The sequence below is a fragment of the Arxiozyma heterogenica genome, assembly GCF_036370985.1.
Source record: "Arxiozyma heterogenica strain weizmannii chromosome Unknown scaffold_18, whole genome shotgun sequence".
Taxonomy (NCBI): Eukaryota; Fungi; Ascomycota; class Saccharomycetes; order Saccharomycetales; family Saccharomycetaceae; genus Arxiozyma; species Arxiozyma heterogenica.
In genome coordinates, this window is record NW_027042671.1 from 482,782 (window position 1) to 507,065 (window position 24,284).

The 24,284-nt window shown below is 30.2% G+C and overlaps 11 protein-coding genes across 11 annotated transcripts; 7 read left to right on the forward strand and 4 right to left on the reverse strand.

The window, feature by feature from the left end:
• Positions 1 to 797: 797 nt before the first annotated feature.
• Positions 798 to 1,463, forward strand: PWA37_002033 (uncharacterized protein; the record flags this gene model as incomplete). Its single annotated transcript, XM_064858642.1, has 1 exon — positions 798 to 1,463. The coding sequence occupies one exon, from the start codon at positions 798 to 800 to the stop codon at positions 1,461 to 1,463; it is 666 nt and encodes a 221-aa protein (XP_064714465.1).
• Positions 1,464 to 1,670: 207 nt separating this feature from the next.
• On the forward strand, positions 1,671 to 2,291 carry UBP5 (putative ubiquitin-specific protease UBP5; the record flags this gene model as incomplete). Its single annotated transcript, XM_064858643.1, has 1 exon — positions 1,671 to 2,291. The coding sequence occupies one exon, from the start codon at positions 1,671 to 1,673 to the stop codon at positions 2,289 to 2,291; it is 621 nt and encodes a 206-aa protein (XP_064714466.1).
• Positions 2,292 to 2,633: 342 nt separating this feature from the next.
• Positions 2,634 to 3,986, reverse strand: DDI1 (Ddi1p; the record flags this gene model as incomplete). Its single annotated transcript, XM_064858644.1, has 1 exon — positions 2,634 to 3,986. The coding sequence occupies one exon, from the start codon at positions 3,984 to 3,986 to the stop codon at positions 2,634 to 2,636; it is 1,353 nt and encodes a 450-aa protein (XP_064714467.1).
• A 735-nt stretch (positions 3,987 to 4,721) lies between these two features.
• MAG1 (DNA-3-methyladenine glycosylase II) lies at positions 4,722 to 5,669 on the forward strand (the record flags this gene model as incomplete). The annotated part of the gene is made up of 1 exon (XM_064858645.1): positions 4,722 to 5,669. One exon carries the CDS (start codon positions 4,722 to 4,724, stop codon positions 5,667 to 5,669), a length of 948 nt encoding a protein of 315 aa, XP_064714468.1.
• Positions 5,670 to 5,878: 209 nt separating this feature from the next.
• On the reverse strand, positions 5,879 to 7,426 carry COX15 (Cox15p; the record flags this gene model as incomplete). Its single annotated transcript, XM_064858646.1, has 1 exon — positions 5,879 to 7,426. One exon carries the CDS (start codon positions 7,424 to 7,426, stop codon positions 5,879 to 5,881), a length of 1,548 nt encoding a protein of 515 aa, XP_064714469.1.
• Positions 7,427 to 8,475: 1,049 nt separating this feature from the next.
• Positions 8,476 to 10,170, reverse strand: EMP65 (Emp65p; the record flags this gene model as incomplete). The annotated part of the gene is made up of 1 exon (XM_064858647.1): positions 8,476 to 10,170. The coding sequence occupies one exon, from the start codon at positions 10,168 to 10,170 to the stop codon at positions 8,476 to 8,478; it is 1,695 nt and encodes a 564-aa protein (XP_064714470.1).
• A 532-nt stretch (positions 10,171 to 10,702) lies between these two features.
• RTR1 (RNA polymerase II subunit B1 CTD phosphatase RTR1) lies at positions 10,703 to 11,410 on the forward strand (the record flags this gene model as incomplete). The annotated part of the gene is made up of 1 exon (XM_064858648.1): positions 10,703 to 11,410. The coding sequence occupies one exon, from the start codon at positions 10,703 to 10,705 to the stop codon at positions 11,408 to 11,410; it is 708 nt and encodes a 235-aa protein (XP_064714471.1).
• A 1,617-nt stretch (positions 11,411 to 13,027) lies between these two features.
• CTT1 (catalase T) lies at positions 13,028 to 14,584 on the reverse strand (the record flags this gene model as incomplete). Its single annotated transcript, XM_064858649.1, has 1 exon — positions 13,028 to 14,584. The coding sequence occupies one exon, from the start codon at positions 14,582 to 14,584 to the stop codon at positions 13,028 to 13,030; it is 1,557 nt and encodes a 518-aa protein (XP_064714472.1).
• A 2,699-nt stretch (positions 14,585 to 17,283) lies between these two features.
• GDI1 (Gdi1p) lies at positions 17,284 to 18,639 on the forward strand (the record flags this gene model as incomplete). The annotated part of the gene is made up of 1 exon (XM_064858650.1): positions 17,284 to 18,639. One exon carries the CDS (start codon positions 17,284 to 17,286, stop codon positions 18,637 to 18,639), a length of 1,356 nt encoding a protein of 451 aa, XP_064714473.1.
• Positions 18,640 to 19,326: 687 nt separating this feature from the next.
• On the forward strand, positions 19,327 to 19,881 carry HAP3 (Hap3p; the record flags this gene model as incomplete). Its single annotated transcript, XM_064858651.1, has 1 exon — positions 19,327 to 19,881. The coding sequence occupies one exon, from the start codon at positions 19,327 to 19,329 to the stop codon at positions 19,879 to 19,881; it is 555 nt and encodes a 184-aa protein (XP_064714474.1).
• A 563-nt stretch (positions 19,882 to 20,444) lies between these two features.
• On the forward strand, positions 20,445 to 24,134 carry PIM1 (ATP-dependent Lon protease PIM1; the record flags this gene model as incomplete). Its single annotated transcript, XM_064858652.1, has 1 exon — positions 20,445 to 24,134. One exon carries the CDS (start codon positions 20,445 to 20,447, stop codon positions 24,132 to 24,134), a length of 3,690 nt encoding a protein of 1,229 aa, XP_064714475.1.
• Positions 24,135 to 24,284: the final 150 nt, after the last annotated feature.

A 24,284-nucleotide genomic window follows, 5' to 3' on the forward strand; every position in this document is an offset into this window, starting at 1 on the left:
CAAAGTGACCCCTTTGATTTAAAAAGTATATATTTGGTGAGGTGGGATTGAAATCATATATTGTAGGTTATAATATTTTTTTTATCATTTTTATTAAATACTAAAGACCAATGAATATTCAAGGAGGAAGTTTATCTGATCTCATTCAAGAATGTTTACGCTTGTTAAATAAATATAATTATTTATGTGGAAAAATCCAGGAATTATCAACTCAAAAGAATAAAAGCTACTATGTCAACTGCGCTGAAGCTTATCATTGTTATAGATATTGCCGTACTTTAATATTGGAGAGGGCGGTTAAAATGAATGATTTTAAATATTTCAATAGCACAATCGTTAACATACCGAAAAACATAAAAGAGAACCCATCTCTAATTTCTATATAGATCAGGTTGAAAAGTTTGTTATTAGTAGACATACGGATTGAATGGATCACAATCGAGTTTTATTTTTATGCTTGTTGAAATATAATTATTAGAGTTATGTTTAATAATCTAAATTCATCGTACTAAGTGATCAAAAGTTATGAAAATTTATAGTAAAGAAGATTCAAAGATAAAATGAGTATACTGTATAATATTGTATCTTGTATATTACTTATATAGAAAGGAAAGGACCAAGGAATAACTTATAATACCACCAATATCCTATTGTAAGTTACCTTATCTTACTATATTAGTCTTAAATGAACTCTACTAGAATGTTTGATTCCGAAGCCTTGCGTCAACAATGCTTACTGTAACTTCATAAAAAATAATAGTTACTTAAGAAATTTATTGTCACATTCTTGGATATCTATGTATTCTTCGAATAATATTTTGAATCTAAAAAATACTTTGAATTTAGTAATTGAAATCACTAGAAATCAAGAACACTCGACAGTAGGAAGTATTATATGTGAAAGAAACTATATTAGAATATCTTCAAAATTTATAAATATTAATGAAACCATTGAGCAATTATACGCTAATTTAGAACATTCATTAGAGTTCTTAATAAGTGATTTTATCCTCTTCAAGAAAAGATGTAATTTTGATTATATTATTTTAATCACTACAGATGATACTAATATAATTGATAATAACATATCAAATACAATAAACTTCAATGGGAATATCATTAAAATGCTTAATCTCTTTGAAAAAATTGCTAAAAATTTAACAAGAAAGAAAAAATCGGAAGATTATGCTCACCTTTATGTTGGTATTATTAAAATTAATAAATGGAAAAATATTTTGAGTGCCACTAGGACCAATAATGATAACAAAATGATAAAGAAATCAAAACATTTTAATAGCACAGCTAGTACAAATAATGCAAATGATAGTATAATACCAATTGGCATTCATAATCAAAATAATTCTTGTTACATTAACTGTATTATTCAAAGCCTAATAGGAACTGATGATTTTTTTAATTGGATATTAGCGTTTAATGCTAATAAAGAATTACATAATTCATAGAAACAATTATTTGCCACTAATGGTTTAAAAAATCTCTTCAAAGATATTCATGATTGTAATAAGGTAAAAACAAATAGAATAATTAATATTGAATCATTTAAGTATATTTGTGGTATTAGATGTAGACAATTTCAGGGGAATACTCAAGAAGATTGTGTTGAATTTTGTAATTTTCTATTTGATTCCCTCAATACTGAATTGAAAGCAATGAGTCCTATCCCAAATAGCTTTGTAAATAAAGAAATGTCACCTTATAATATGAATTGGTTGAAATATTTGTCTGAGAATGATACAATCATTACATATTTATTTGTTGGACAAGTTAGTTCCAGATTGAAATGTAAGATATGCCATACATTATCAGTCAATTACGAGGCATTTTCTATATTGTCCTTACCCATACCAAATGTTGTTACATGCAACATTATGGAATGTTTTAGACAATTTTTCGAAGAACAGCAATTGGACCCACCGAATCAATGGAATTGTGTCAAATGTGGCATAAAGACACCTTCTGCTCAAAAAATAACACTTATAAAAATGCCTACTATTTTAATTATTCAATTAGCAAGGTTTCACAATAATTTAATCAGAAATAATTGTTTTATTCACTACCCACTTATTCTTGATTATCGATATACAGGAGTACTAACCAATTCTTATACAAATAATTTCAAATATGAATTATATTCAGTAGTATGTCATCAGGGAAGTGTTAATAATGGTCATTATAGTACATTTGTCTATAAAGGTGATAAAAATGGATGGTATTATTTTAATGACACTATTTTTAAATCAATTCAAACACTTAATGAAATTATCAGATAGGATGCATATTTATTATTCTATAGACAAGTCAAGTGAAAGGAAAGGAAATTAGATAAGGAGAAATCAGAGCAAATATATGCTTAGTATATTAATCCCTTTAAAATAGTTGTATAATAAAGTTTATAATATTTCTATTGGGATATAAATTATTTTACCTAGGATAAATATACATATATATGGACACATTTTTTTTGGATGAATTCCTAATAATGTATCCTTGCTTTCTTTCTCTAATATGTTTATTTTCTTGACAAAATTTATCTATTTATTTAATTTGTAAATTATCATAAAAAAAAGCTTGTTGGTTCATTCTTTTGTGTATGTATATGTATATGTATATGTTTATTGAAAAAGTAAAGCTGCAGCATATTCAGCATTACCACCAGTAGTCCTCAAAGCTCGTATAACTTCGTTTCTTGAAAAGCCTAAATCCATTAATTGTTTTACTATCGATTCCGGAAAATTCATATTAGACAGTATATTGTTTCTTGATTGACCACTAATACCAGATTTCATATTACTGATATTATTGTTTCTTGGGAACTGTTGTATTGGAATATTATTATGGTCATTAACGTTGCTTGTATTGTTTGTGTTGTTGACCAAAACAGAGCCCCCAGTGGATGTTGAATTAGGTATGGTTGTTGGTTTAGACAAAGTTTTTGAGGCGGTTTGTTTAACTTCATTTTCAAAACCTTTCGGAATCTCAGCTTCACTTAAAAATCTTGTTTCAATTCCTGCAATCCTTAAAACATTTTTAGCTAAATCAATACAAGCTTGGTGTCTTTTCAGCATGTCAAGTCCAATCAAGACATCAATTTCAGTATCTAATACCACAAAACTGTTGCAAATGTATTGTGTTTCGATCTTTATCTGTGCTTGATGAATCCTACCAATGATTTTACCTCTGCCTACACCTCTAACTTCACCTATAAACCGTCTATCGATCAGCTTACTGAGCCCAGTCGCTTCAGCTAATCTAGTTGACATTATAGTCATTTGTGCACCTGTATCGACAAAAGCTTTCACAGGATGCCCATTAATTTCTAGGTTAATATATAGCATACTTACAGTAGTAAATACTTCAGGGGTATGTTCATAAGCATTTCTTAATTGCTCATCTATAGCTTGTTGGTCAATTAATTCATTGATTCTTTTTTGATTAATTGGATTATCTGGGTTACTCATCAATTTATTATATTCATCTTGTGGAATACCAAAGGGATTCAATGATTGCTGATAAAAACCACCGTACCTTCTCTGTAATATTATTGGCCCCATTCTTTCATAGAAAAGATTTGAATCATTTAATATGGAATCTAGTTCAGGCATCTGTGTTACTAACTGTTGTCTCATAGGTTGGCTCATATTTAATTGTTTCCTGAATTCTTCCACATATTTTCTATTGTCCAAGTTCCCAGGTGGAATGATGGAATTGTTTGGATTATTGTTTGTTTGTATTTTATTTTTTATTAATAATAGTTCATCGTTGTGGAGACCTATTTCAGATAAAATTTTATTTTTAGATTTATTTAAATCTAAAATGTCCATATTTATATATAGATCATTTTTCAAAGGATCAAACTGACATTCTACTTCAAGCAAGGCTATTAAGTCCTCTAGTTTCATATCATCATTGATTTCGATGGGACCATAGATTTGCCCGGTAATTTCATTTGATATAGTTAAATGCATATTTGAAGACACAATTTGAATATATTTATAAGTAAATCTCCTTTATTATAACCTATAATTGGGAGTTTCAGGATTATAGGGTCTATTAGAAAGATTGTAGTATATTGTTTTGAAAACTTCATAGACCCACGACAATTAACAATCTACAAAGGTATCTTTTACCTTTTTCTCTTTCTATCTTAATCTGACATTTTGGGAATTACATAATCTTTGGAATCCAACCCTTACACACTACAAAGAAAAAGAAAAGAGAAGGAAAGAACCCAAAAAAAAAAAAAGAAAAGAAAATAAAAAAAGAAATAAAGAAATGTGAGTGATTTCGTTTCTTTTTGACGTCCCAGGCGAGAGACATCCAGACACCACATATTTTTAATTACTTTAGTGGAGAATCAAGACAAGAAACAAAAATCCATAGTGCATATTTATTCATATATATGCGATAAAGTAGGAGTGAACAGAGCTGTTAAACCTCTAAAAGTTGAACAAGTCCATATTGATCCTATAAATTGCAATTATATGATGGGTAGAATAGTGATTTACCTTTAGTTTTTTATTGTATTAGTAGGAGATTTTAGAGAGAAAAGTAACAGAAAGAGGACCAGTCAGGTGGGTAGTTAAACATAACAATAATATATATATATAAGAGTATTTATATCAAGTAATCAAAACTATATTGATTTATATGCTTTTTTATACATATATACATTAATATACATATACCTGCGTAACTAACTGATGACAAATTTGAAAAGAGATCGGATTGATGGCGATAACGACAATGATAATGAAGGTTTAAATAATAAAAAACAGAAATTAGTTGATTGTAGATTACCTTCTCACTTTATTGAATTACATTCAGAATCCTTCATTGAAGCATGTAATCATGTATTGGAAGTGGACCCCACTTTATTACCTATACTTACTGCAGGTAATTTTTCTCAATATTTGAAATCTGATCAGTCTATAGGCACTTGTAAAGATCATAATAATAATAATAATAATAACAATACAGTTGATTTACAAGAATGTTTTAGTAAACTAGCTAATGCTATTATTGGGCAACAGATTAGTAATAGGGCTGCAAGAAGCATTAGAGAAAGGTTATATAATTATTTTGATGGTCAATTTCCAGCTTTCAAAACATTATATGATTCTTTGCAGGACCCTATTATAAGAAAAGAAATAAAGTCCTGTGGATTGAGTGATAGGAAACTTATCTATTTAGAATCGTTATCACAATATTTCAATGAACGAATAAAGGAGATTGAAACCTTATTTACTTTAGATACTAATGATTATGAAAACGACCAAAGGATTATTGATCACTTAGTTAAAAACATTAAAGGGATTGGGCCTTGGACTGCGTCAATGTTTTTAATTACTGGTCTTAAAAGACAAAACGTTTTTACTGCAGATGATCTAGGTATTGCTAGAGGGTTTTCTAACTATATAGCAACAAGAAAGGAGCTATTGAATGATTTAATTGAGAGAAGAATCTCAATTAAAAGGAGCAAAATTAAACATAAAAAGTATAAATGGAAAATATACGATAATGATATAATTGAATCCTGTGCTCAAAAATTTGAACCTCATAGAACATTATTTATGTTTTTATTGTGGAGATTATCAAGTGATAATATTGAAGATATGGTTAAAATACAAGAGGAATTTATGCAAAACTAGAATGACTCAATAAATAAATAAATAAATAAATATTATAAATGTTCTTTTCATCAATATCAACAATATATGTAAAAATTTTTTTTTCTATTTACGTGCATATAAATCAATAGATACTGATGATCAGGAAAGAAAAAATCAAGAACAGGTATTGATTAATTATTTACAGTTTTTTAAATTTAAATTTTTATTTTACCTTTTTTGTTCCTTCTTCATTTAACTAAATTGAATGTTTCTGTAACAATTCTCTTTCCGACATTACCATTAGCCTGATGTTTCAAACGTGCAGCCATAGATGAATTTATAACATTCTTGATTTGCATTCTTGGTTTTCTCAATTGATTCATAAACATTAAAGACACTGTCACTAGAGCTAATGCACCTGCTTGGTGAGTAGATGCTAAATGGATTGGTACAGTGAATAATATTGTAGTGATACCTAAGAAAGCTTGTAACGTTACAACACCCATCAAAGCATGTAAAGTCATTTGAGAGTTCCTTGGGATGAGAGGTTTCTTCTTGATTGCATACATATGGACGTAGAGAACGGCGCAAAAAGCCAAAGTAGCAAAAGTTCTATGAACCAATTGAACAGTGGTTGGATTCTCCAAAAGATTTCTCCACCACAAATCTTTTTGGTCATCACGACGTGTGAAGTTTGGATCCATTAATTCACGTTTACTTGGAAACCAATTTTCTCCCATCTTAGGCCATGTGTTATAGATTAAACCTGCGTCTAAACCAGCGACCATACCACCACTCATAGCAGTTATAAATGATAGACCTAATAAGAAGATAGACATCTTTCTTAATGGACCTAATTTACTACTATCCAATTTTTTAAACAGTTCAATACATTTTTCTGGATTCTTTAACCATTTATTTTCTTTCAGAATGTCAAGACCTGTCCAAAGCATACCTAAATATAGGATAAATGCAGTACCCAAATGAGTAGTTAATCTATATTGAGATACAGTTGGTTTGGATTTTCTTTCATTTAATTGTTCTTGATCTAACCCTGATTTGACCATCCACCAACCGACAAACCCTTGTAAACCTAACAAAGAGCATAGATAGAATAAGCGTTTATTGACATGAGGAGAAGTTCTTTTTCTAGCAGCAAAATAGATTGCAGGAATAACAAAAACAAGGCCAATGGCACGGCCCCATAATCTATGGATCCATTCCATAAAGAAAATGAATTTGAATTCATCTAAATTGATGTGAGAATTCAATTGTTGAAATTCTGGTGAAGACTTATATTTACGGAATTCTTCTTCCCATTCCTCTTGAGATAAGGGCGGCAAAGAACCTGTGACAGGTTTCCATTCGGTGATACTCAATCCAGATTCAGTCAAACGGGTTAAACCACCAAGAATAACGATACCAAAGACTAATCCAGATGTACCAATTAACCAATAAGCAACTTGGTTAGAAGATGTACGGATATTGGTGGTAGTAGAAGTAGCAGAGCTTGATGAGTCTGATTTAGAATTATGGCAGGTAGAAGAGAAAGATCTGGTAATATTCATAGTAGTGGTAGTAGCTGTAGTAGTATATTTATAAAGATCAGATCTTTTCAAAAATACATTATTAGTATGATTCCACAATTCTGTTGTGAAATTGTTAGTAATTTTAGTTGACATGCATCTAACATTTTGTGATACCAATTTTGTTCGATTTAATAGATTATTTCTTATACATCTTGGATTTGAAAATTTTGACACTTTTACAGTATCAAATAATAAATTTCTAAACATAGGGAGGGGAATAAAAAAAATTATTCTGTTAACCTTAAGTTGAATCTATCTATATATTTATTTATTTATTCCCGCACTTACAAATACAGTGATTAACTTATTAATTACTTAATTGTTTGTTTGTCTTTTATGTGTGTGTTCGTACAGGTAACCTTCGAGAAACTTAAGACTATTTGTCAAGGCAAAGAGATCTTTTCTTCTTCCTTTATTTCGAAACTTTTCTTTTATTCTTTTCACATTGTTTGTAATGTTATGTCATTTTATATTCCTTTAAGGGGGTAAGGAAAATGAGGTTTTCTTCAACAAAATTGCGGAATTTTACCGGATGTGATGGGAGATCACGTGGCAAGAAGCAGTAAGAGGTGAGGAGATTTGAGCAATCTGTTTTTCTTTGCATGCCTCTTTTTTTTTCTTTGTTTTTTTTTACCTTTTTCTTTTGTTTTCTTAACCTGTCACATTTGTTTGATACAAGGTTTTGTTGCGGTTGCTCTTTTTCTTCTTGGCGGACATGCTAATAAATTAGGCTTACTGAGTATTTTTCGAGGAAAAGTAAAAAAAAAAAAAAAACAGGACCAAGGCTATATGCTATTTTGTTTGTGAATGTTCAATTTAGTTACATAAAACCATTTTTATTAAAAGATTCGTTAACTGTGAATGAAATGGACATTCTGACTGAAAATGCACAAATAATAAATAACTAAGGTTAAATATAGGTCTAGAAAGAATTGGAAGATTAAAAATTGTTACATTGTTTCGTTCTTTCATTCTTGTTTGAATATTGATGTGTCTATATGAGATATAGAGGAATTAGGTTTTCTGTTCCCTTTCTTTTTTTTTCCTTTTTTTGATAAAAAAATTATCAATATTAAATATAGATATATATTGAATATAAAGAGGTTATTCTGGAATTTATTAAGGAATGTATATGTTAATATGAACAAAAATGTAATGCATGTTAGTTCATAGGCAAGCACAGATATATATGTGAATATTTAACATACTTTGTATCTCTTTTTCTTTTCCTTTATACAGATGCATATATATATATATTACCATATTCTCTTAGAGACCATCTTATATCTGGTTACTGTCTCCAAAGAGTCAGGCAATGAGTTATCATGTTTTATTCGTTTCTCAACAATACTTAATGGTATCTTTTTTTTAGATTCGCTATCATCACGACCACAGTAAATCGTTTCTCTTGTCCTTTGATCCATAAATCCGAAGCCATCTACAACTTCTCCAGGAACATAATCTGACTTAGTCACTCTTGTTGTAAGGACATTGTTAGTTCCTTCATATTGATCAGATAAAAATTCCTTACTCAATTGCTTAAGAATACTATTCATAACAACCTTCAGCATCAATAAAATAATAAAACTGATAAATATTATCCAGATTAGTCTTATTGATATTGCTAAACTATTTGGTAACTGTTTTAAAGGCATCAAGTTCTTAGCAAAACGAAACATAACAGGACGTATCATTACAATAGACAATACGACATAGGCTGGTAATATTAATCCTAACCTTTTTTCGAACTGTGATATACCAACCGCATTGTCTTTACACATTATTAAATGGAATTTTTCGTATATTTCCGGTCTGATTCTATTAAACTTAGTGATATATGCATGTTTCATCCAGTCAACTATTATTTCACAACTTACAATACTCACAAATGGACTCCAAATTAGTTTCATAATCTTTTGTGTCAAGGACTTGAAATGATGGTTATGTAATGCTGTCTTGATTAATGTGGATATTGATAAAACATCGTTGCTCATACTATTATTAATAATAGCCCCTGTGTTACGAATAATGATAATAATTAATATTAACAGTATTTTAAATCTTTGTACAATATCACTAATGGATAATTGAAATAACCCTTCTTTATCTGTTTTTTTAAATACAGAACTTTTAATCTCTGCAAATTGTAATGATAATAATAATGCCAATAGGGAATTATTGTACGAATTCACTGCAACATTCAAAGATATCGACTGATATATCAATATATAGCCATGTGCTATTAAATATATTGCACTAAGAGAAACTAGCAATATCTGTTTATACCTTTTCATTTTATAAGTCTTCACGGATTCATCAGATAAAGTTACATTTAACAAAGATTGACCCATACTAGCTAACATCTTATCACACATCTCTAATACATTGAAAAGCATATAAAGCTTCATAGTGTTTTGTCTTTTGATTCTATGATACACCTTTGATGTATCAAGATGGCTTAACACTAGACATGCAGTAATGATAAGACACAATGCGCAACGTTGTTTATAGGTTTGTATCGATCTAAATGGTGGATCTTTTTTATATATTGCAATGCTTTCAAATATATTTATTGGCAAGACAGTAAAGAAATATAATAAATCATTTATTGAAGCTAGCAATGTGAAAGTCATCAATTTTTCCAAATGAAATGGAATTTTTATCATATTTATCAACTGTTCTAATTCATAATTTGGATCAGCGATAATATTAATTTTCTCATTCTTAGTGTGAATATCATTTGTGTCAGATGTGGTTTCTATATTTTTATCTTCCAGATATTCTCCTTTTTCCAGTTGGTAATCTATTAATTCATAAAGAATTTTTTTTAACCTTGACCTATTTTGCATTAGTGGCTTTTGTGACCAACTTTTATTCCTAATTTTTGATTTAGATTTTTTACTGTTCATTAAATTATTTGACATATTTTTTTTAATGCTTTTGGATTTCATTGGATAATTTCTATTTGATGGGTAGTTTTTTCATAAACAGGTAGCGCTAAAAGTGGTAAAACGTGCTAATCTACAAGAGCTGTATTGCTTACAGTATTCCCAGTATTTAATCAACTCATATTCAAATAGTACTTTACTAGTTTACCTTTATTACAATACATTTATATGACTCTGCCAATTGATGAGTTTAGCCTTTCGATATTTGGAAAATCTTTGTTTATCAAACATGAAATTTTAATTCTGAAAAGAGTAGAAAAGAAAACAAAAGAGAAAAAGGGAAGGAATCACATCTATAATTAAAGTTTTCTAGTAACAAGATGAATAGTTAAACTAAATATATAGAAACTAGTTATTGAATCAAATATTCTTCCAGGAATATCTCTAACATAGAGTCAACATATTAATATAGTCATTTTTTACCATTAGTAATCATACTGAGCTTGATAGTAGTGACTCCTTCAATTATTATAGGTTTATTATTGGTCTCTCCTTCTTTTCCCTCTTATAAAAAACACATATTTTATATTCAAAGATGCCAGATATTATTAAATATGATATAAAAGATTTACAAGAGACTGTTTTAACACCATATCAAAAACATAGGCAATTAAGTATGAAAGAAGCACAATCTATAACGTTAGATATCCTTTCAATATTGTGTGATGGCCAAGTTAAAGATGAAGATACTTTAAAGTGGTTAGCAAGGTTCATGACTTCCGATACGTATTCAGATTTAATGGATGAAAGAAATCTTAACAAATTATGTGGATATCCTATGTGCCATGCATCTCCAGAAAGAGAAAGAGATCCATTTGAGATGTCTAAACTTACTAAACAATTTTTATGGGAAAATAATCCTTATGCTTATTTATCTAGGTTTTGTAGTAAATATCATTTCCGTTGTTCTCAATTTTATCAAGTTCAATTATCAGATGATGCCTTGTTTTCAAGGACTGGGATTCATTTAATAAATAATTCTATGCCAACAAATATTATTATGAATGAAAAATATAATGTTGAACTCATGGAAGCCATGCTAAGGAATAAAGCCACGGAAGATGAGTTTAAGAATATCATATTAGGTGTGAAGAAGTTAGAAATAGATGGACCTGATAAGGTTACTAATGATACTAATACAAACCCAACTCCAGAAGATTTAACGAAATGGTTTGAAGATTTTAAGATCATTGAAAATGAAAAACCTACAATTATAGATGATTATTTGAAAGATCATAGATGAGTTGGATTTGTTGAAAGAAAATGTACTTTGTCATGTATATACATATATGATGAGTGAACACTTTATAAATTAATTGTGAAGATCGCTTAGAAGAACAAAAATAAAGCTATTATGGTAACATTATTAGCTATTTTATTCCTGATTAATATTTGAAATAACTATTGTGAATTGAAGATACACGGATCTATTTTTTTAAAGTTGGTATAATATTAGGTATTGTGATATTTTTAAGGTTTTAAAACGTTAATTCAAAAATATATTCAGGGTTTTACCTATTTCACACTTCAGTTAACGGTTCCCTTTCACTGTATGAATTTGTATTAGTTGAGATATGAAAAAGGAAAGAGAAAAAATATTGGAGTTATAACAATGTAATTGATAAACTATTTATTATTGGATCATAATTCCATTCATTAACTTCATAAGAACCCTATGATTTAATTATTATTATAGTATTAGATTGTTTAGTATTTCATTTTATATTTTTGTCTTAGTTGTGAAAGTATTTTCTGTAAATGAGAAAAATCTTTCAGTTTCATATTTCATAATGACTGGACTAAAAACGTCTAGATGTGCGTCTTGGTAAGAATTATATAGTGTTTTGTGTGTTAATAAGGATCTTATGAGATATAATTGTGTACAAGTTTTAATTTTAATGTAAACAATACACTGACATTTGGAGATCCTCCGCCATGTGATTTTGCTAATTGAAACGTTGGAGAACTTTTTGTTTTGGAAGTATTGGTAAGTGAATTTTAAATTAATATGGATAAAGATTTAATCATTATGGCATGTATGATATTAGTTCTTTTTTTTTAAAAAAAGAAAGAGTAAAGTTTGAGTAAGGAAGTAGAAAAATAGGAAACAGTATAATTACTAGATAACCATTTAAGACCATTGATAGATGAAAAACGAGAAGTCGTACTGAGTTGAGAATTGTCAAGGGCATTGAGATGTTCATTTGCTAATAATTTTTTAGAATATACGTCTGCATAAATAATATGATACGATTTAAGCATGTTATGGAGAAGCTATGAATTAAATAAGTTTGAATAAGCAAATTTTCATTTTAATCAATCGTCATAAGAGTTTTTTAAAATAATATGATAGCAATGGTATTAACTAAGGAAACATGAAGAGATTCCAATAATCAAGTATTTGGTTAGATATATTCCTTATTAACAGAGTTACAAGTAATAAGAACAATAAACGCTTGAACGTGGGTAATCTAGTATAATATGCAACATTTGGAGGTGATTTGAGTTGTAGTGATTGCAAATTGATACTGACAACAGTGCTAAAAAGATAAAACCATTCTCTCTTAACATTATTAATGATATTTGATTAATAACTTTATTTTCTATTTTGTGTCTATAGTATATATATATATATATATATCATAGAAAATCATCAGTGTATCGTCAAATTAGTAAAAAATTGGATTAATAAAATAGAAGAGGATATCTAATAATGTTTATTTAGAAAAAATTTTTTTTCTGTTATTAATAAATATAATATATCTATTTAAGTTAGTAATAAATAAAGTACAATAATTATACAAGTAATAAAAATCATATCGAGAAAAAGAAAAAAGAAAAGAAAAGAAAGAAAGAAAAATTAATCCTTGGCTAATGATTCTGTCTCTTCTTTTACTGCCTTTGCTAAATCTGGATGAACACGCTCAAACATTGCATAAGCCCTATTTCTAAGTTCAGGCCTAGCCCCACATAAGCTTACAGAAATGTTATGGGCCAAATGCTGTTGTTGATTATCTGGTTGTTTGCCTAAAACATGATATAGAGCAGTAGCCTGGACAAAATCTGAATCATCAGTGGTTGTAGTCCAATGATAAGGAAGTGCAGGACCGTTCCAAACTTCTTGATGTTGCTGTATAGGTCTATTTGGTTGAATGAAATTGTACTTAACATTAGATGCATAGTAATTTGGTTCAGAACCAAAATTCCCATTAACATTCATAGGACCGTCTCTAATTAATGGATTGTGGAAATTGGCTGCAACAGGACAATTCACTGGAATTTGATTATAATTGGGGCCTAATCTGTATCTATGAGCATCTGCATAAGCGAATAGTCTACCTTGCAAAACAGGGTCTGCACTGGGTTCTTGGTATGGCACAGTATTACTTGGTGCAAAAGCAGCCTGTTCGATTTGAGCAAAATAATTATCTGGATTCTTATTTAAAATCAATTTTCCAACCCGTCTTAATGGGAATTGGGAATGTGGCCAGACTTTTGTCAAATCAAATACAGAAAATGGTAACTTTTGTGCCTGTTTCTCTGTCATAGTTTGAATGTAAACTGTCCAAGATGGGTAATCACCTTTTTCAATGGATTCATATAGATCTTGTTGGATATAATCTGGATTTTCCCCTGCTAGCTTTACAGCCTCCTCATTAGTCATTGTTTGAATACCTTGGTCAGTTTTCAAATGAACCTGGACATAATGCCATTGACCTTGTTTGTTTGACCATTTATAAGTATGGCCAGAATATCCGTTCATGTGTCTGTATGAACGTGGAGTACCTCTATCTGAGAACAATTGAATAATTTGATGAATAGCGACTTGATTTTCTGGGATGGTGAAGAAATCCCAAACTGCATTGGGATCCTTTAAATTAGTTCTTGGGTTTCTCTTTTGAGTGTGGATAAAAGCAGGGAACTTTGATGGATCTCTGATGAAAAAAATTGGAGTATTGTTATAAACCCAATCTAAATTCCCCTCTTTGGTATAGAACTTGGTAGAGAAACCACGAGGATCCCTTACGGTATCAGCAGACCCACGCTCGCCGGCGACTGTAGAAAATCTGGTTAGACATGGTGTTTTTTTACCTATGGTATCAAACATTTCAGAACCACAGATATCTGTGATATCATCAGTGACTTCAAAATAACCAAAGGCACCGGACCCATGAGCGTGTGGGTTTCTTTCAGGTATTCTTTCACGATTGAAATGTGCCAAACTTTCAATTAAGTTTGAATCTTGTAATAATAAGGGACCATGTTGCCCAATTCTTTGAGTTGCAAAAGGTTCATTAATGGGTGCCCCGTTAGCACTAGTAACCGACAATTGTTGTGAAGATATATTGGTAGCGTTAGCCATGAAAGGGCATTGGTGGGTGTTACTGAAGTTTTTTGGATTATTTTCTTGTGACATTAATAATTGAGTGAAGTAAAGAGTTAATTATAGGTTATTTTTTTGTTTTTGATATTTTTGAAGGTTGGTTTGTATAGTTGGATTGTAGAGAAATAAAAATGGAAAATTAGCTAAATGAATATACACAATATCTCCTATTTATATATATTTCTGTGTATGAATACATGAGTGGAAATGTGAAAAAAGTGTCATTGTCAATAGTAGTTGTTAAAGACTTTACTTAATATATGTTATTAGTAATATTCTTGAATTGATGATATATAATGAGTCCAGAACATGTCCAATGTTTCAGATCTCTTGACATCTTCCTAGTATATTAGATTCGTAAACAAAAAAAAATAAAACGAAAGATCAAATAAACGAACAATGGAAGGAAAATAAGGGAAAAAAAAAAGAAAAAGACAGTAGAAAAACCGAAAATTGTCGAATAATAAATTGTGGAACAATTCCAAATATTTTCCTCGGCATCTTTATTTCCGCATTACCAAATCTTCCGTCCCCTTCTCTCCTCTTTTTTTTCTTTCCCCGACAGTTTTTTTATTTGATTTCATGTTACGTAATTTGTACGGTTTGCTGAATAATAGCATAACACTCGGAAAGAAGATTAAAAAAAAAAACAGAGTTCTCGATCTCAAAGATTTCTAAGATTTGGAAAGAGATCTAATCACAATAATAATAAAAGAAAGTAAGTAACAATCTTAAATGACTAACGTAAACAGTTTTATTGGACTTCTTTTGTTCTAAAAAAAAGCTTAACGATAACATTGCTTGGTATTCTTGCCTAAGGCTAGTCTGACCTATAATCTGCTTGGTAATCTCCAACATTTGTCGCCTCCAGATCTCAATCATAAACATTGTCTTTAAAACGTATTACTAATAGAGATATTAGCATTTTGTATGGAAATTCTTGTATACTTGTATTTTTTTTTACATATATTGGTTTCTTTTTCTTTCACTTTGTTAAAAGTTGTGATTGTTGGGCCCAAAAAAGTGTGACTTGGGATTATTTTTCTTTTAACATATATGGGGTGATCTTAACAATTGACTTATTAATATTACTTCAAAACTCAAAAAAATGTATACTAATATTAATATAGCCTCTTTTTAATAGTTAAATAATAAAGAACATAATATTATGATTAGATTCCCTTCTGTATATACCGCTACTAAATTAAATTATTTTGTGTTATTAGATATGATCATAGCTAATGTATTCAAATTTAATATCACTAGGATTAATTATCATATTTAAAAAAATTATATAGAATTTCAGTTAGAGTAGGTTTCTTTATACTAATTGATGTGATTCATGCATTCACCTGCTACAACTTTTTGAGTTTTTTATTCAGGTAGTTGATGAATAATCTTTTTTTAAAAAGAAAATTTCTGTCTTTTCTTATTTAATTATAGTGTATTTTCCAGTTCTATTACACTTCGACAAGGTAAAATTTCTTTTCGATTCTTCTGCATTTAAATCGCCAAATTGTTTGTTAATATACACATTAAAATTTATGAAGATGTTTTATGTTTTGAATGCGTTTATTTTGGGAAGCCAGTTACTCCCTTTCTAATCTTAGATACGGTTAAAATATTAAAAAAAAATTATTATGTTACTTAAGAATTTCTACTATACTTTAATTTAATTTTCTTTTCAAGGATATTAAGATATTTAAGCTTTTTAACTGTATATTGATTTTAAAATTTGCCATCATTATCATCAGCAGTTACCACTGTTGATGAATTATTTGCTAGTGAAAACAACAATTGTTACCTTTGAACAAGATGCTGTTAAACAATTATATCTCTTTAGGGAAGGAGAAATCTGACAGATTTTGTGAATTTCTTTATAGAAAATTTTTGTAATGTTTTAGGATTATTATTGCTGTTGTTGTCCAAGGAACGAAACAATGTTCTAGTTTAGAAACTTGCAAGGTATAGTGGTATCTTGAAATATTATGATAAGAAGAATTAAACAGTGAGATTAGACAATTGCGTAAATATTATCTTTTTATATACTTCATACGTATCGACTGCTTACTTTTGTTATTAATTATTTTTATTCTTTTTCAATGCTACAAATAAGATTTACTTGTTTTAAAGTAAAATCTTCAGAACGTTATAGAGTATTAAAAATTGAGGTATAATATAGTAAAAGTCTTTTGTCCTATTTATTGTTGCTGGCAAATGGACTTATACAGTTAATTGAGTGCTATAATAAAAAAAAACCTTGTTCAATTCATGTTGTAGATTTTGGTATATCTGATATATGCTTGTATGGCACTACCATACCTCCACTGATTAAAAGATAAAAAATAACTGAAAAGTCTTTTTGTTTTTTTTTTTTCATTTTTTTAAACGAAATAGGTAGTTGTTAAATCGAACAGTGGGTTTAATAGGTAAAGGTGAAAAGGGTTTTATCTTCTACGACTTTTGTTTAAAAATCAACTTTTTTGACTATATCAATTTTTAATTAAATTACTAGTCCTCTTGTGTTCGTCTTTAAATATTTCACTTTGTTGCTCCTTTATTATTAACTATTAATCAGTCAGTAAACAAAATAACGAACAGGGAATACTTTTACTGAAAGAATAAATTTATAAAGTACATAGTCAGTTCTGTCTAAGTCGTAATTTTGATTGAAGAATAATATATTAGATAATATTTTGAAAGAGAAATAAAAAGAAATCAAGCAAAAAAAAATGGTAGAAGAGGAATTAGATACTAATTATGATGTTATCGTCTTAGGTACAGGGATTACCGAATGTATTTTATCTGGGTTATTATCTGTAGATGGAAAGAAAGTTTTACATATTGATAAACAAGATCACTATGGTGGGGAATCAGCCTCAGTGACACTATCGCAATTATATCAAAAATTTAAACAACATCCAATCTCAAAGGAGGAAAGGGAAGCTAAATTTGGCAAGGATAGAGATTGGAATGTTGATTTAATTCCAAAATTCTTGATGGCAAACGGTGAATTGACTAATATTTTAGTTCATACAGATGTAACTAGATACGTTGATTTTAAACAAGTATCAGATTCTTATGTTTTTAAGGGGGGCAAAATTTATAAAGTTCCAGCAAATGAAATGGAGGCCATTTCATCACCATTAATGGGAATTTTTGAAAAAAGAAGAATGAAGAAGTTTTTGGAATGGGTAAGTTCTTACAAAGAAGATGACATTTCTACACATCAAGGATTAGATTTGGATAATAATACTATGGATGAGGTCTACTATAAGTTTGGACTTGGGAATTCCACTAAGGAGTTTATTGGTCATGCTATGGCTTTATGGACCAACGATGATTATATACAACAACCAGCAAGACCAAGCTTTGAAAGAATTCTTTTATATTGTCAAAGTGTAGCTCGCTATGGTAAATCTCCATATTTATATCCAATGTATGGGTTAGGTGAATTACCACAAGGGTTTGCTCGTTTGTCCGCAATCTATGGTGGTACTTACATGTTAGATACTCCAATAGATGAAGTCGTATATAAAGAAGATGGGAAATTTGACGGTGTTAAGACCAAATTAGGTACATTCCATGCGCCATTGGTAATTGCTGATCCAACCTATTTCCCAACTAAATGTAAATCAACCGGACAAAAGGTGATTAGAGCGATCTGTGTGTTAAATCATCCTGTCCCAGGTACAAATAATGCAGATTCCTTACAAATTATTATTCCACAGAGTCAAGTAAATAGAAAAAATGATATCTATGTGGCTGTTGTGTCTGATGCTCACAATGTTTGTTCCAAGGGTCATTATTTGGCTATTATTTCTACAATCATCGAGACAGACAAGCCACATATTGAAATTGAGCCTGCATTCAAACTATTAGGTACAATTGAGGAAAAATTTATGGGTATTGCAGAGTTATTTGAACCAAAGGAAGATGGATCCAAGGATAATATTTTCTTATCAAGATCCTATGATGCGTCATCCCATTTTGAATCTATGACTGACGATGTTAAAGATATATACTTCAGAGTCACTGGTCACCCATTAGTCTTGAAGAAAAGAGAGGATGCAGAACAACAAGAATAAGTAATATAACGTGTCTCCTTTCTGTCTTTTTCATCTTTCTTTTCTTCTCTTAATATGTTGTTATTTTTGTCAAATTCTAAAATACACAATAACCGATTTTTCCCCTTTCGTATCTATATTATTACTATTATGCGATTTTATTGATATCTTCATGTAAATGTTATATAATTACATATATGATTAGATATAATAAAAAAAAGTAGCATAAATCTATGGACCAAATAGATAGGGATGGAAATAGATCAACTTTAATGGAAAAAAATGCTTTTTTCCTCATGCAAGTTAATATCCAATATATATATATATGGATATATATGTATATGTGTGTGTAGTTATGTCCTTGCATATAGATGTTATCCTTTTGTCTGTCTCCCATTCATTTGAAATTTCTTGTAGTTTATTTTTTTTTTTTGTTTGTTTGTTTGTTTGTTTTTCTATATAGGACAAATTGATTGATAAAAGGAACAGCAGAAGATATATCTGTAATATAAAGAAAGAAAGAGATAGAAGCAGATAAAGAGGGAAAAGGTCTAGTAAATCTCAAAAAATATTATATTTATTTTTTATATTTAAAGACAAGCCAATTACGTAGGATAAGATAAGTAGATACATAGAAGTTTATACAGACAAACCAGAAAGTAAAAAAATAAATTAAAATAAAAAAAGCTTTCTTTTTTTGAATGAATTATGAATGGCAATAAAGAACTAGGAGATAGATTAGATACAAATACATACCTTAATGTGGACTCTATCAAGATTCCAGAAGAATCTCTGATACCAGATGACATAATAGACACAATGCCAAACCATCCTGTAATCGAGTTAAGAGAACAGGATAGATGGTTACCGATAAACAACGTGGCAAGATTAATGAAGAATACTTTACCCTCGTCTGCAAAAGTGTCAAAAGAGGCGAAGGAGTGCATGCAAGAGTGTGTGAGTGAATTTATATCCTTTGTGACTAGTGAAGCAAGTGATAGATGTGCAGCAGATAAAAGAAAGACGATTAATGGAGAAGATATTCTGATATCATTGCATGCATTGGGGTTTGAGAATTATGCAGAAGTTTTGAAGATTTATTTAGCTAAATACAGACAGTATCAAGCTACCCGAAATCAACAACTATGTGAAGACGAGACAAAAGAAGAGAATATGAAAGTTAGTAATAATAGTAGCGGTAGTAGTAATAGTAATGGTGATAATGGCAGTGCTGAGGCCGTTGGTGGTGGAGGTGCTAGTTAGTGGTGACACTAATAATAATATAGTCATGGTGACCAATACCTGGATACAGTAGATCAAGCGTGAGGATACCATCTGCCTCACACACTCAATATTCAGACAAATTATCAAGCCACCGAACATCTTTAGACATGTACATACACCCATACATTTTTATATGCATATTATATACGTAAATTAATATATTCACTACATCCGCACACCACACTATGGGATGTTGATGCGGGGTGTCTGAATGCAAGTAGAACCCACCGATTTGTTTCGCTTTCAATAGTCCGCCACACAGTGGGGGGATCCAGCATTTAAATATTTAGAATACCGCATACAAAATATGATACACAATATATGTGATAGGGTATCCTAAGAGCAGTCACAGTATGTTGGATAAGACTGGTCTGTGCCAATGTGTGTATGTGTGTGTGTATGTGTTGATATATTTTAAACAGGTGTTGTTTTGATTATATTATTTTACCATTTGATATTCCCTGTTTTTCTTTTTCAATTGCTCTTTTATTTTATTATTTGGAGGGTACTAATACCACAACAATAACTTGGAGATATAATTGATGTTACGTTTTAAATCACCCAATACTTTGCTAAAGGTTCTTAGACAACCCTTTAGCACACGGTTCATAAATGGTCAAAGATCTATTCATAAATTAGTGGCAGATGCTATCACTTATAATAATAATAATAAAGTCCGTTCAAATCATGCTAGGTTTGCGTCTACAATTACTAATGATACATATCTTAATAAATTAATATCAAATAATGAAGAAATTTTACATTGGAAAAGATATTTAGCTCAAATTAACAATCATGATCATTATCACAATCATAATAATAGGAGGGAAAACAGCCTTGTCGATGATTATAAGTCTCCTTTAGATAACATTGTATTGGACAAGTCTTTTGAGATTTATGATTTAAAACAAATCACTGATCTTTTGAATAAACCAATTATTTTGAAAAATGACACAAGTAATATTAACAAGCATCATAAAGATAAAAATAACAATAACAAGATTGAGAACAAGGATGAGGATGGAAATGAAAATAGGCCTGAAAATGAGCAAGAAAAAAATATAGAGAAAAGAAATGAAAAGGTCTTGAATGAATCAAAGCTAAATAGTTCTTCCTCTATAAGTTCCTCATCTTCTTCCTCCTCACAAAACTCAAATGACGGTAATGATAATAACAACTCTTCGTCTTCCAGTAATAATAATAATAATAAAAGTGATAATTCAAGTATACCAGAAATCTATCCACAGATGTTGGCCTTGCCCATATCAAGAAGACCTTTATTTCCAGGGTTCTATAAAGCAGTAGTGATTTCGGATGAACGTGTAATGAAAGCTATTCAAGAGATGTTAGATCGTCAACAACCATATGTAGGTGCTTTTATGTTGAAGGATTCAGAAAACGATACTGACGTCATTGAAAATATTGGTGATGTCTACCAGGTGGGTGTTTTGGCTCAAATTACAAGTGCTTTCCCAAGCAAAGACGAAAAGACTGGTAAAGAGACAATGACTGCGTTATTGTATCCGCATAGAAGAATTAAACTAAATGATTTGACACCACCACAAATTGATCAACAAAAATTCGAAAAAGAAGAAGAAATGGAAAAGAAAGAAGAAGAAGAAGAACTAACAGAAGAAAGGAATGTTGATGCACAAAAGGTTGAAAAGAATTCCTTGAAACAAAAACAGACAAGTAAAATACCAAAACTCGAAGATATTATTGTAGAGAAAGTGATTGAGCCTCAACAAAGCTCTAATGAATCTTTGAAAAAGACCGATTCAAATGCTGACAAAGAAAAGCATATATCTGATGGGCAAGAAATTCTTAAAAATAAAGAAACTCAACTTACAAGACAAGAAGAAGACGATGTTGAAAATCCTACTGGATTTTTGAAAGATTATAACGTGTCATTGGTAAATGTCTCTAATTTGGAAGATGAGCCCTTTGATAGGAAATCACCAATCATTAATGCATTAACTTCTGAGATTTTGAAAGTGTTCAAGGAGATCTCACAACTGAATACTATGTTTAGAGAACAGATTGCTACATTTTCAGCTTCAATTCAATCTGCTACTACCAATATATTTGAAGAGCCTGCCAGATTAGCTGATTTTGCAGCAGCTGTCTCTGCTGGTGAAGAAGAAGAATTGCAAGATATTCTAAGTTCGTTAAATATTGAGCATCGTTTAGAAAAATCTTTATTGGTATTAAAGAAGGAATTAATGAACGCTGAATTACAAAATAAAATCTCTAAAGATGTTGAAACAAAAATTCAAAAAAGACAAAGAGAATATTATTTAATGGAACAATTGAAGGGGATTAAAAGAGAGTTGGGTATCGATGATGGACGTGATAAATTAATTGAAACTTATAAACAAAGAATCTCTAAATTGCAATTACCTGATTCCGTACAGAAAGTGTTTGATGATGAAGTAATGAAATTATCAACTTTAGAAACCTCTATGTCTGAATTTGGTGTCATTAGAAACTATCTAGATTGGTTAACTTCTTTACCTTGGGGCATTACCTCTAAGGAAAGATATTCTATTAATACTGCTAAGAAAATTCTAGATGAAGATCATTATGGTATGAAAGATGTTAAGAATCGTATCTTAGAATTTATTGCTGTTGGGAAATTGTTAGGAAAAGTAGATGGTAAAATTATTTGTTTTGTAGGACCACCTGGTGTTGGAAAGACATCAATTGGTAAATCAATTGCCCGTTCCTTGAGTCGTCAATTTTTTAGATTTTCTGTAGGTGGTATGACAGATGTTGCTGAAATTAAAGGCCACAGAAGAACGTACATTGGTGCATTGCCGGGTAGAATCATCCAAGCCTTAAAGAAATGTCAAACTCAAAACCCACTTATATTAATTGATGAAATTGATAAAATTGGTCATGGTAGTGTACATGGTGATCCATCGGCAGCTTTATTAGAAGTATTAGATCCTGAGCAAAATGGGAACTTTTTAGATAATTACCTTGATATTCCAATCGATTTATCGAAAGTGTTATTCGTTTGTACTGCAAATAGCCTTGACACAATTCCAAGACCTTTATTAGATCGTATGGAAGTCATTGAATTAACAGGGTATGTGGCCGAAGAAAAAGTTAAAATAGCTGAACAATATTTGGCACCTCAAGCCAAAAAAGCAGCTGGGTTGGAGAATGCTAATGTTGAATTAACTGATGATGCTGTTTTGGCTTTAATGAAGAATTACTGTAGAGAAAGTGGTGTTAGAAATTTAAAAAAGCATATTGAAAAGATTTACCGTAAGGCAGCATTGAATGTATTGAAAGAGTTGAAACTTGAGGAAAATGGTCAGAATCTGGAAACTGCCATGGCGACGATGACAACAGTATGTGATAGCAACTCTATGGATGGGATAGATAGTAAGAAAGGTACACAAATAATATCAGAGAAAATAGATAGGACAGGGATGAACGATGAAATTGAAGTGGAAAAGACTAAAGATAATGAAACTTCAATGATAGTTCCTCCAAAAATTAAGATAACTATTGATGCAAATAATTTGAAAGATTATGTAGGTCCACCAATTTATACTACTGATAGACTTTATGAGACTACACCTCCTGGCGTTGTAATGGGCTTAGCGTGGACTAATATGGGTAGTTGTTCTTTGTATGTTGAATCAGTATTAGAACAGCCTTTACATAACTGCAGGCATCCAACGTTGGAAAGAACTGGTCAATTAGGTGATGTAATGAAGGAATCATCCCGTTTAGCATACTCATTCTCGAAGATGTTTTTGGCTAAACGTTTCCCTGAAAACAGGTTCTTTGAGAAAGCTTCAATCCATCTACATTGTCCTGAAGGTGCTACTCCCAAAGATGGTCCATCTGCTGGCATAACAATGGCTACATCCTTTTTGTCTTTGGCCTTAAATAAGTCAATAGACCCTACAGTGGCTATGACAGGTGAATTAACTTTAACGGGAAAAGTACTTAGAATAGGTGGCCTAAGAGAAAAGGCAGTTGCAGCTAAGCGTTCTGGAGCCAAGACTATTATTTTCCCTGCGGATAATATGAGTGACTGGGAAGAATTACCATCAAATGTCAAGAAAGGATTAGAACCAGTACCGGCTGATTGGTATTCAGATGTCTTTAAAAGATTATTTTCTTCCATCTCAAAGGAAGATGGAAATAATGTATGGCAATCTGAATTTAAAATTATAGATGAAAAAGAAAAGGAACATAGCATTTCTGCATAATTATGCAATCTAAATCATGTTAACTGCTTTATTTTGCCTAATCTATGTAATATTTGTTTGTCTTTTCATTTTGCTTATTTATTTATCATTTAAATAACAATCTATTTTTTTTTTCACCATGATCATTGTAAATAGTAAACATATAAATTG